Source organism: Harpia harpyja, chromosome 5 (assembly GCF_026419915.1).
Source record: "Harpia harpyja isolate bHarHar1 chromosome 5, bHarHar1 primary haplotype, whole genome shotgun sequence".
Classification (NCBI taxonomy): domain Eukaryota; kingdom Metazoa; phylum Chordata; class Aves; order Accipitriformes; family Accipitridae; genus Harpia; species Harpia harpyja.
This window is the reverse complement of record NC_068944.1, coordinates 76,718,867-76,731,163: the sequence shown is the minus strand read 5'-3', so window position 1 is coordinate 76,731,163 and position 12,297 is coordinate 76,718,867. Positions and strand designations below refer to the sequence as shown.

General features: G+C 44.3%; 1 protein-coding gene across 6 annotated transcripts in view; it reads left to right on the top strand.

Annotated features, from left to right (window-relative positions):
• TSNARE1 (t-SNARE domain containing 1) overlaps positions 1–12,297 on the top strand; it is a 491,728-nt gene that overhangs the window by 165,144 nt on the left and 314,287 nt on the right. For all 6 annotated transcript variants that reach the window (XM_052787740.1, XM_052787739.1, XM_052787738.1 and 3 more), the window contains one exon: positions 4,966–5,043. In XM_052787740.1, coding sequence (XP_052643700.1) covers positions 4,966–5,043 — 78 coding nt within the window. The remainder of the gene's footprint in view (positions 1–4,965; positions 5,044–12,297) is intronic.

The following is a 12,297-nucleotide window of genomic DNA, read 5'->3' as shown; positions in this document are numbered from 1 at the left end:
AGGTCTCCCATTGCAGTTGACCAGAGCATATCTGAACACACCTTGCTTTGGTAGAGCATGTACTTAAAAGCTCGTGCTTTCCATTTGTTGTACCTACCTGGGCATCTGTGTAGCTTTTCAGGCAAAAGAAAGAAGAATTCAGTAAGAAAATACCAGAAATGCCAGTATTAACTGCTGCTGCTTTAGCAATTGCAATAAATATAACAGGGCATCATTGTTTGCTAGGTGGGGAGAAGGTTGAGCTGATATCAGAAGAAGTTGGGTTGTCCTGTCTCCTGCCAAGGGGATTCTGCTGGAAAGCAAATGAGGAAAATAACTGGAAACTGTAAAAATGTTTTTGGCAATATCCAGTTACGGAAGCATAGGAGAAACACTTTGCACATAGGATTCTATAACATATGCACCGCAAACTCTTTACAGCTTTCAGGACCCACAGTGTAAGTAAAAGCCACATTTTCCCAGTTGCGGCCCTGAATTCTGTTAGTGTTGGGGCATACAAAGTATTTACTGGGTATCGGCAACCTCATACTCCTTCTTGGGGAATCGTAATATTTTAGCACTCGCTTTATGTGGTCAAAGACATTTAATTTTTTATTAGACACAAATGTACTTCACATTCACTTTCTTTCGCAGCCTTGGTATGTCTTCACTTAGCTTGGCAGTACAGATGCATTTTTGCTTTGCTTTCTGCTGCTGTTTTTAAATTGTTTTGCTTGTCTGCTTGAACTGCTGAATCCTCCATGAATAGTTACAACATCTCTGCTTGATGTGTGGAAGCTTGAAATTGGAGCTGTTAAAACAACCTCCTTGTTACTACTTTCTTTTATTTTCTAAAACAAAAACAAAATAAAACCAGAACTGGCAGCATGCTGTAACGTGAAATAAAAGTCCAGGGGCAGGAAACTGCAAGCCAGATTCAATGCAGTTTTCCAAGATAAGCCATTCTCCAAGCATTGCATTTTCAAAGTAATTCTTTGGAAAGTCTGACCAAAGGTTGCATCTGCCTTTGTTTTTTCATTTAATTTGCACTTGTTTGAGGTGTGGGGGTGATATGGTGTGCTCTCTTAGATATTTATGGATTGAGATTTCAGGCCTTCGAGGGCAAGTTCATCATCTCACAGTCCTCTTGCATTTGGATAAAATAAATATACTGAGGCTTAAAAGGTTAACTTTTTCCATGTCTTCAGAGTATAATCCTCACACGTTGTCCTGTTGCGTTTTGCCTCTTTTCCATTAGGGAAATGTGGTACAAGGTGAGCAAATTGGTCTTCCCTTGGCCACCCAGGGGAGGTTGGATAAATCCCACCCTCCCAAATTAGCACCTGAATTTATGGGTAGTTTTTAACTATGGACCAACTCTGGACACACAGTGTTGCTTGGTGTTTCTTTCTTATGGTGTTGCAGGGACTCCAAAATGCAGGCGTGCACAGTCTGTGCGAGGAAATTGGTGCTTCTCCTGCCCTTGCAACATTTGGGATATTTCATCTTCACTTTTGGAATGGTTTTGGCATTTTAAATGACTCCCCAGAGGTACCCGCTGGATGCTGTGAATCTGCAGGAGTGTCCCCATGTGGGAACTCATTGAAATCTGCAGTCCATATTATTTGGGGGGGTTAATGCAATACTGTTTCTAGCTGGGTGCTTATAATTGAGGACTTGAAGGAGTTTCCAACTCTTGGTTTAGTTGCATCATGATTCATCTGAGGCTTCATTCAGCAAAGTACCTAAGTGTGTATGGACTCAGGATCACGGGGCCAGGCTAAAAATTTGTTGAGGCAAATTCAGTGTTTCTAAGGAAAGAATGGAAATAAATAGGTCAATAAACCCTCCTCTCCCCCACAGAACCCCCCACCCATCCAAATACCTCTATCAAAAAAATGTGTGGACCAGTCTTCTCAGCACATGCAGTTGGAAATTTAGCCAAGCTGAAGCCATATCCTGACCACCCATTGTCACTTATTACTAACCCGGAACGTGTTGGAACACTGAAAAACCTCCTGAAACTGGGGTCAGCACAGTCTGTAAAGATCTGAAAATCTTATCCTGTGCTGCTCTTTTGTCAGTGATTTAAGGAAAGCTGGATCTTGTTAGTAACAAGTGAAATTCCTGCGGGACAGGTAAGCCCAGGCTAATTTCTGGTGTTATATAGCCTCATATATAAAGCAAAGGAAAGAAGTGTCTGGGACAGCTGATTTAGGAGGAACTGCAGGAAGACAAGAGTGGGAAAATCTCTAGCAAAGAGCCCCTGTGCATTTGGATTAAACACCATTTAATGCCCTGGATTTGTGTCAACCTGACAGACTGATCCAAGACTTTATTTACGGCTGGTACAGGGCTGAATCGTCTCACGTGAGTGCTGCACGGGTGAGATGTGTGAGAAGCAGTGGAAAATCCCCAGATTGTGCTTTTTGGATGTGGAGGTGTATTGGTTTTGTGTGGCAAGGTTTTGGTAGCGGGTGGGGTTACAGGGGTGGCTTCTGTAAGAAGCTGCTGGAAGCTTCCCCTGTGTTCGACAGAGCCCATACCAGCCGGCTCTAAGACAGACCCGCCGCCGGCCAAGGCCAAGCCAATCAGCAATAGTGGTAACGCCTCTGTGATAACATTTTTAAGAAGGAAAAAAAGTTGGGACGGCGGTATTCGGCAGCCGGAGAGAGGAGTGAGAACATGTAAGAGAAACAACCCTGCGGACACCAAGGTCAGTGAAGAAGGAGGGGGAGGAGATGCTCCAGGCGCCGGAGCAGAGATTCCCCTGCAGCCCGTGGTGAAGACCATGGTGAGGCAGGCTGTCCCCCTGCAGTCCATGGAGGTCCACAGTGGAGCAGATATCCACCTGCAGCCCGTGGAGGACCCCACGCCGGAGCAGGTGGGTTCCCGAAGGAGGCTGTGACCCCGTGGGAACCCCGCGCTGGAGCAGGCTCCTGGCAGGACCTGCGGATCTGTGGAGAGAGGAGCCCACAGAGCAGGTTTTCTGGCAGGACTTGTGACCCCGTGGGGGGCTCACGCTGGAGCAGTCTGTGCCTGAAGGACTGCACACTGTGGAAAGGACCCATGCTGGAGCAGTTCGTGAAGAACTGCAGCCCGTGGGAAGGACCCACGTTGGAGAAGTTCGTGGAGGACTGTCTCCCGTGGGTGGGACCCCACGCTGGAGCAGGGGAAGAGTGTGATGAGTCCTCCCCCTGAGGAGGATGAAGCGGCAGAAAATAACGTGTGATGAACTGACCGTAAACCCCATCCCCGTCCCCCTGTGCCGCTGGGGGGGGGGTGGTAGAGAATCCGGGAGTGAAGTTGTGCCCGGGAAGAAGGGAGGGGTGGAGGGAAGGTGTTCTGAGATTTGGTTTTATTTCTCATTACCCTACTCCGGTTGATTTGTAATAAATCAAGTTAATTTTTCCCCAAACTGAGTCTGTTTTGCCCGTGACGGTAATTGGTGAGTGATCTCTCCTATCCTTATCTCGACCCACAAGCTCTTTGTTATATTTTCTCTCCCCTGTCCAGTTGAGAAGGAGGGGGAGTGATAGAACAGCTCTGGTGGGCACCTGGCATCCAGCCAGGGTTAACCCATCACAGTCTTTTCCTCAAGCACTGTGAGATGCATCCTCAGGACTAACCTGAGCAGTGCATCAAGCTGGCTTCTCGTTTTGTTCAATATTCATGGTTTTCGCCTTGCTCCATCGCTGACCTTCTGCTCTGCCAAATGCACGTTGGGTGCATGGTGTTTTAACAGCTTAGTGAAATCTGATTAACGGGTGCAAAATATGTCGCAGTTACAGTCTGCTGGTTTGAAAATACGAATTGTAGCTCCTGTTTGAGTTCCTGTAATGCTTCGGCTCAGAGGAGCAGCTTGCTGATAGCAGTGGCTGTTTGAATGCACTGTAGTGTGTCAGATGGACAAGCCCTGTGGTGCTTTTGGACTCGACCAAAGTTTCAGGTAGAGCAGCTTCTGGGAAACCTACAAAAGCTGACCGAGGTGGGAGGCAGAATGGGGCTAAACCATGGGAAAATCTGCTGTAAAGCTGTTGCCATAAAGCTGGTGCCAAAGACATGAGTGTTTTGCTGATGACTATTACCAATCAAAACCCAAATGCCTCTTTAAAGCTTATTTAAGTGATGTATCCTTTCTCTGTAATATAATCCAGTCCAACCTCACATCACTCCCTCTCTGGGGATGATGAAGCTGTGGAGGAGCTCAGGATAGTTTCAGGGGGTTTAAAGTTGGGAAATGAAGCTAACAAAAAAAGTCCCTAACCCCAAACATTCAAACCCTCACTTCAGGGTTCTCCTTGTAGGGCAGATTTGGGTGACTTTGCCAAAGTGGGACCTTGGGAATGAAGCTGAAAGAAATCATCTGGGCAGCAGCAATAGCAATTTATGGCACTGACTCATTGACCCTTGCCATTGGGCTATCAGGAAGAAATAGGGAGAAGGGGAGCCTCTCTTGGGGGCTGGAAAATGAATGTGTGGAGGACCCATCTCCTTCCTGCCCCAAAAGCTTTGAGCCTACGGAGCAGTTGCACTCTCCTCACTGCTTCCTCCACTTTTCTGAAGGCAGGACCTGCTCGGATGCCCTCCTGCTCTGGAAAGCAATGGTTAACCATGCTGTTGTGTCTGCCGTTTCTCGTTCGTTCGTGACTCTAATATTCCCACTTAAATGAGCGGAAATCATTTACAATCACCAATTGCTAATAATTCCTACAAATGCTGTCTCAATTCACATGGGCTGTATCTGCCATGTTGCAGCAGCATCTTACTGTCCTGGTGGTGCTGGAGTAGGTATTTGCGTGTCCAGTGTAAGTTGCGTGATCAGACACTGTGTAACGCTACATCAGACCACCTACTTGGGCTCAATTTCTGCAGCGAGGAAGAACCTTGCATCCCCCTTCAAAGGATCAGCTGTGAGGTGAGCCCCTTTCCAAGTGATCTGTGGTCTCCAGTATTAATATATCTTCTCCCTTTTTGTCTCCACAGCCACCCAGATTGATCCTAGTGAACTACAGGAACTTTTTCAGGAGACTTCAGCCAATGTCTTCCGAATTAACTCCAACGGTGCGTATAATGAAAGGTTTCCTAGTCAATTGTGTGCTGTCCTGCTGATGACTCGTGTGCGTGTACACAGTGTATGGCAGCTCCTGTTGTCAGAGAGCAAATATTAATGCAGTTTTTCTGCTGCTGCATCTCACAAGCACCAGCACACGTCCAATACACAGTTCTTTATAAGATGTAAAAATATTCCACCATATGTTCCATTAAACAGGCACGGATATATTCCAATACTTGCTGAGACCACATCCTTTTCTATTTTTAATTGTCTCATCTGTTACAATAGGGAGTTACAGCGCAGAAAGGTGGAACAAGCCAGACTAGTTTTCTAATATGTTGCAGCACTACTGTGTTCAGAGCCTGTCATATGAGCTTGCAAAACATCTATCTCCCTTATAAAAACACCAACGCCAAAACTCTTCTGTTATTTTTCTCTCTGTAGATTGAGCGGGGATGCTATTCCTGCTCATGTCTCCCCAGACCCTAGAGATGCAGAGTGCTTCCCTCCTTTACAGACATGCTTTGGCTCATCAGTTTTGTTGGGTTGGGCTGGAGGGATGTATTTTGCAGATAGATATAAACTAACGTTGCTGAATGGTAGTTAATGTCATGGTATCCCAGTTCTAAAATACACTGGTGTCAGACAAGGATCTAAAACTATCGGGTGCTGATTTTACGGTGGACCTTGAAATTGCTTCTGAATCATCCGGACAGCTTCTCTGTCTGGTCTGTTCTGTGTCTATGGGGATTAGGTGACAGAGAGGGCTGGCCTAGATGTAAAGAAAGGATCTTAGTGCCTCCTTATTTCTCTAATTATTCCCCTACGTGCCTCAGGGGTAAGGCCCCAGTCCTTGTAGCAAGGAATCCTTGCTAGAAGAAGGATGGGAAGTAAAACTTCTAAAGCATTGTCATCTCTTCTTTAGAGGAATTGTGTATGCTCCATCTGCCAGGAAAAATCAAGTGCCAATTTTTCTATGATTATGAGGGATTGGTAAGTTTGAGTTTACTTTCGACAATCATCACCTTGAGTTCAGGACCTCCTGCAACATGGATGTAGCTTGCTCCAAGCACTGTGAGCCTCATTGCTGCTCTCCCCTATTCCAGAAGGTGAAGACCTGAAACCAATGTAGGCTCTGTGAAGTTATTCAAGTGCCTGGCTTGCTGTAAAATCAGGAGGAAAATAATTATTCACACTTTCCTTTGTGCCTTGCGATGGAATAACCCTGTGCGACAGGACAGGATGGGTGCTGGCTGGCTATAAAGCTATTTTGAAGAAAAGACCTTGGGGTACTGGTCAACCGCAAGTTGAACGTGAATTAACAGAAATCATGTTCTTGTCTGTAATTACCAAATGGGAGACTGTAGAGTAGGTGGTGCCATAACCTCTCAGATATGCACGGTGGAAAGATGAGAGGCAAAGGGCATCTGAAACATAGAATGTTCCAACTCAATATGAGGAAAAAGATTCTGACCATCAGGGTGCTCGACCAGTGCAACAGGAGCCCAGAGAGGCTGTGAGATCTCCATCCTTCAAGATATTCAGAGCTGGACGAGACCCTGAACAACTTGCTCTTAAGTGGACATTCTCTGAGCAGAAGGTTGGACTAGAGACCTCCAGAGATGCCCTCCAACTTGCATGAGTCTATGATTCTTCAGTAGTTTGTCAGAATCTCTATTACTGCAAATACAAGATGATTCTGAATGGGTCAAAAGCAAAGTGGGAAATGCACACTTCATGTTTGTTTATTTTTTGTTATTTTTCAGAGGAGTAACTGATAGATGCATTATACAAGCAGTTGGTTAAAACACTTGTTATTCATAGTTTTTTGGCAAACCGCTTGGATACCACAACTTCAACAGCTTTCTTCACAGAGCGGAATCCAAGAAATTCAGCTGTTGAAAGTCCCCTTTGGGTTGCCAGTGATATTTGTCCACTGGGATACTGGAGAGCAGTGGTGGGATTGATGGTGCTTAGGGTGAAGGACAACCATGCGCTGCAGAAGGTAGAGAAATTCATAGAATCAGAGAATGGTTGTAGTGGGAAGGGACCTCCTGAGGTCATCTTGTCCAACCCCTTTGCTCATGCAGGGCCGCTTGGAGCTGGTTGCCCAGGACCATGTCCAGATGGCGTTTGAATGTCTCCAAGGATGGAGACTCCACAACCTCTCAGGACAACCTGTGCCAGTACTCAGTCACCCTGACAGGAAAAAAGTGTTTCCTGATGTACAGAGGGAATTTCCTGCATTTCATTTTATGCCCATTGCCTCTGCTCCTGTCACTGGGCACCACTGAAAAGAGCCTGGCTCCATCTTCTTTGCTCCCTCCCTTCAGGTATTTATGTACATTAATAAGATCCCCCCCTCAGCCATCTTCTCAGTTCCAGCTCTTTCAGCCTTTCCTCGTAGGAGAGGTGCTTCAGACCTTTAATCAACTTTGTGGCCCTTCACTGGACTCTCTCCAGTATGTCCCTGTCTCTCTTGTACTGAGGAGCCCAGAACTGGACACAGGACTCCAGGTGTGACCTCACCAGTGCTGAGTAGATGGGAAGGATCACCTCCCTTGACCTGCTGGCAATGTTTTGCCTAATGCAGCCCAGGATACCATTCACTGTCTTTGTGGCAAGGTCCCATTGCTGGCTCATGTTCAGCTTGGTGTCCACCAGGAGCCCCAGGCCCTTTTTCCTGAGCTTTTCCTTGAGAAAACTGCAATGGTGTGACCTGGGCTTGTGGCCACTGTGGCAGCTTGAACCTCCCATCTGTGATCGCTGATACTTTGCTTACAGATGGGTGTATAACCGTATTATAACTCACAAAAATACCTGTATTAGCATTAATCTTGGTTGCTCCAGCACTAATAGTTTTACCTTGACAACAGTAGTGATGAATGGTAGTAGGATGTCTGCTATCAAACCAAGGGCTCAGTCTGAAGTTTTCCAACCTGCTCACAAGTCTGTGTGTGCTATTAATAACCAAACTAGCCAGGTTAGGGTTGACTTGATATGTCTCTGTGCTGTATTCACAACTGCGGCTGTAGTGGAATCTATCCTGAGAAACCTTTAAGATGAGTGGTGCATCTTTTTTGAAATGACCCAATCCAATTTCTCTTTTTATTCTGTGTTAGAATTGCATTAATCCATTCAATTAGGTTTTGAGCAATTTCTGGTGGTCTTTGTTTCTCCTCTGGAGATGGTGTAGAGTGTGTGATGGTGTGCTTGCTGTTAAGAGTTGCCTGTATTGAGGGCTCTGAGAAGCAGGTAATGACAGTGCCTGTACTTAAAACTACTTTGCAAAATTGGAGAGGGTACAAAGAAGAGCTATGACAACTGTTTGAAGTCTGCAAATCAGACTTTAAAATGCATGCTCTCTGAACTTCTGTTTGAGACATCTAAGAGGACTTGATCATGGTGTGTAAGTACCTCTCTGGGAAGAAAGACATCAAATAGATAGCATAGGGCTCATTAATCTAACATTCTTGCACATAACGAGATCAGGAGATAGGAGTCAAAGCTAGACAAATTCAATCTTTCTGTATGAGGATAACTAGCCATTAGAACTGCTTATTGAGGGGACATGATGGATTTGGCATTGCTTCGAACCTTTAAATCAAGATTCGAATGTCTTTTTATAAGATATACTTTAGTCCAGCTACAGTCTACGGTCTTGATGTAGGAGTGATGGGACAAAATTTTATGGTAGGAAATCAGATTGGATAATCAGAATTGCTCTCTCTGGCCTTTAAAATCTATGAATCTATGAATTTATAATGCTTTTTAAAGTCCTTTTAGGTTGAAGAAATGCCCATAAGATACTCTACTGTTGTTGCTCTGTTCACCACCCATATTGGTTTTTGTCTGCTAAAGTCAGTTTCATTCAGTTTGTGTGTGGTTTCTTCACAGCTTTTCCCCCAAAAGTGAGTACAGCTTTTCAGGAAAGGGATGCTGAGTGTACTGCTAAGGTTTGGCAGAGCTAATCCACATTAGGTAAAGAACTTTGTAGGGTTATAAAATGGGAAAAGATGCCCATGATCCTTTCTGCCCTGTACAGCTGTACTATATGGTCTCTTGAGGAAACTCAGCAAGCTCTGCCTCCGAGCGTGTAGCAAAAGTCAGTGTTGTTGTTTGTGTACGACCACGCAAGCGGCTGAGCAAGGAACGAGCAGCTGCATTGCAGATGCTCACCAGATGATGGTTTGCACTCCGCTTGTGCTGAGCATGGTGTGTTGAACGTCCTATAGGGTTGCATAAATCCAATCACAGCTCCTCTTTTCCTTCTTTTCCTGCCTTACCCCAGACTCTCTAGGGTTTTCCAGGTTCCCATTGTGTCTGGAGACCAAACTGTCCACCTGTAATGCTTTTCTCCCTCTTGGGATGCTAAAGATGTCACGAGCTCCCCATGCTATGCTCCTGTTGTTTGGATTCTCAAAATGCCAGGTTGTGGGCAGTCTCAGCTATGTTTTTTTCTGTCTTTGAGGAATGACTGTTTTTAATGAAACAAGAAGTCACCTTTTTACTGGGATTTTAAAGCAGGGTTGACTTTTATTGAGTAACACTACAGAAGTAGTAACGCTACAGAAGTAATAAACACTGCATGCTTTGTCCCTCTTTGCGCTCCTTAGTCTTTTTGCAGAACTCTGAGCCTTTGGGATGATTTAAATTCTTCTTGGGCAGTTCAGGACTTGCCTCCCGACCAAGGGGGGTCTTTACAATTCTGAGCTGATCTTGGCTGATCTCACATATAAATGCCTCCTGCTCCCTTTTTCTGCCATGAAAATGGAAATCTTCCTCATGTGTTGAATAAAAATCTTAGCCAGGACAGTTGGTTCTGTTTATGTGCTATTGAATCACTCTCCTGCCAGGTCGTGAGCTTACAAACTTTTTTTTAGCCCATCTCTATACTGAAGTATCAAGGGGCAGAAGGAGTTTTTTTCCTATTCTTTGCATCTGCTTTCTTTCTCTAATTCTTTGGCGGCTGTCCCTGTTGACCATAGGGAAGGTTGTCTGATAGTGCTTTGACTTATGCAAGTTTTATGGGGTTCTTTGTTCAGTTGATTTTTCCTTTCAGGGGAAAAAAAACCACAAAAAGAAGCTCAAATACTGGCTGAATTTGTCTTATTGATGGCTTTTTTTCTACTTACTTTTATTAACGTTTTGCATTTCTTTCAGTGTACAGCTTTTAGCTGCCTCTCAGTAAATGCCTTATAAATAAGTAAAATAAATAACACTCGTAAAAGGGGTTGGTTTGGTGCATCTTGTCTAAAGGGCTGATCAGTGGAGGATATACTGGAGGACTCAGACCTGTTCTGGCCAGATGGAGAACCTGAGTGCTCTAATGGGCCTCTTCCCTCTCTAATTCCTGTTACTTGCTCATTAATGACTCCCCGTGACAGGTTGGTGCCATGCGCAGTCCCATTACCTTGATCTGAGAGGCTGAGCAAAGGATTTTTCAGCATCCCCCAGGTGTGATAAAGTCTCTATTGCCATCTCAGGATGGTTTCTTATCCCCCATTGATTTTAAGGATTGCAACGGCATAGACAACTGGTGCCAAACTCTCGGTTTATGTAAATCGGTGCAGCTCCAACAGCAGTGATCTCTTCTGAATGTGCCTCATCCTAGAGGACTAGCGTATGCCTTTTAAAAACTAAATGTACATGGCTTTTAAAGTAAGATATCTGTTTTAACACTGGCTTCACAGCATCTCTCCAGCACAGGTTGACGCCTTGCTCCTTTGGTAGAGTTACTGCTCGCGTGGCCAGAACTGGTAAATTGAGAGGGATTTTCCACATCCAGCACAGGAACTACACAGATTTTGATAGAGCAATTCTTGGTCAAAGCAAGTTAGATTTACCCCAAAATAGCTCAGTCGCCCTGAGATCCAGGAGACTCAAGTTGGAGTCTCAGTCCTGTTATTTCCTAGGTAAGAGCCATATCAAATGCCAAACTTTGGCTATTCCAGAGTCCATATCTTGTCCTTTTGGGATAACTAACCTTTATGTAAGTGTGTAAATATTATGCTTGAATTAGAATATTAGATAAAATTTTAGGATGGGGACTTAAACCTGAGTCATTTTCTTACCTGACTGACAAGTGCTTTCCTCCTCTTTTGCATTCCTGTCTCAGATTCTTTTGCCTGTATGTGTATTTTCCAAAATATTTAACAAATGTGAAAGGTTTGGGGTTTGCCTCAGTGTAAAATGACGTGTGCGAAGCCTTGAACAGTTTTGTGCAATAGGAAAACTGCTTCCTACTCCGATCTTCTCCAAAGGAGGCAGTAGCAAAGATCTGAACTGTTTTTGAAGAGAACTGCCTGCATATCAGATCTGTCTTCCATCAACCTCATCTTCATTTGCAGGAGGACAGTGGCAGAATAGCTTTTGCTTTGAATTGTCCCGATTTTGCAGCTCAGGTTAGAAAGGTGCCTGGATGCTGTAGCTGCTGTTTTCTTTTCTGGACTTAGACACATGACATTAACACGTTCTTAGAAATTCAGTGTCCTCACAAATGCTTTTTCTACCTTGACTTGCTGTCCGTTCTCCAAGGACCATGCTCTGCTTTGTTCTGAAGGGTTGATGGGCCCAGAAGTATTTTTAGATGATGCCAAATTTTGTCTTTGAAACAGACAGTATATAGATTGCATGGGAGATTGATTTGTTAGCATTGTGGAGGAGGGAAGAGAGGGAATTATAATGTCTGTGAGATCTCTGCAGGATCAATGCTGTTCTAGAGAAGCAAATGGTTATTAGTGAAAACTTTCAATTTATTCTTTAAAACATTGTGCATCCAGCAAAGGATAATAATTATTAGCCCAGTTATAGACAATTCCTTGAGGCTTTATCTTACTGAATCGCCAAACTCTACACCAAAATCTGTTACTGAGATCTAGCAAGTGGGGTGAAAATACATGGTGGTATTCAAGCTTGTTTTGAATACTCATGTTGTCCAGGCACATTAGTTACTTTTTATGCTGTTTAGTGACTCTTGCTGTCAACCCAGAGAAGCTCAAAAGAGAAGAGGGGATTTTGTCTGTCAGTAGAAAAATAATTCAGTGACTTGTTCAAAGTTACAAGCCAAGTCCAAGTCTGCAGAGTCATTAAAATAGTGGATTTCTTCAATTTCTATGGAAATAATTGAGCCATGTTTCTAATCTGTTCTTTTTTCCTTCCTTAAATATTGAAGCGTGACTGATAACGCGTTATGAGTTTTTACAACTGGAAGCGTCCTGAGAAAATCCCACATGTAAATATCAAGAATGTAATTTATTTAG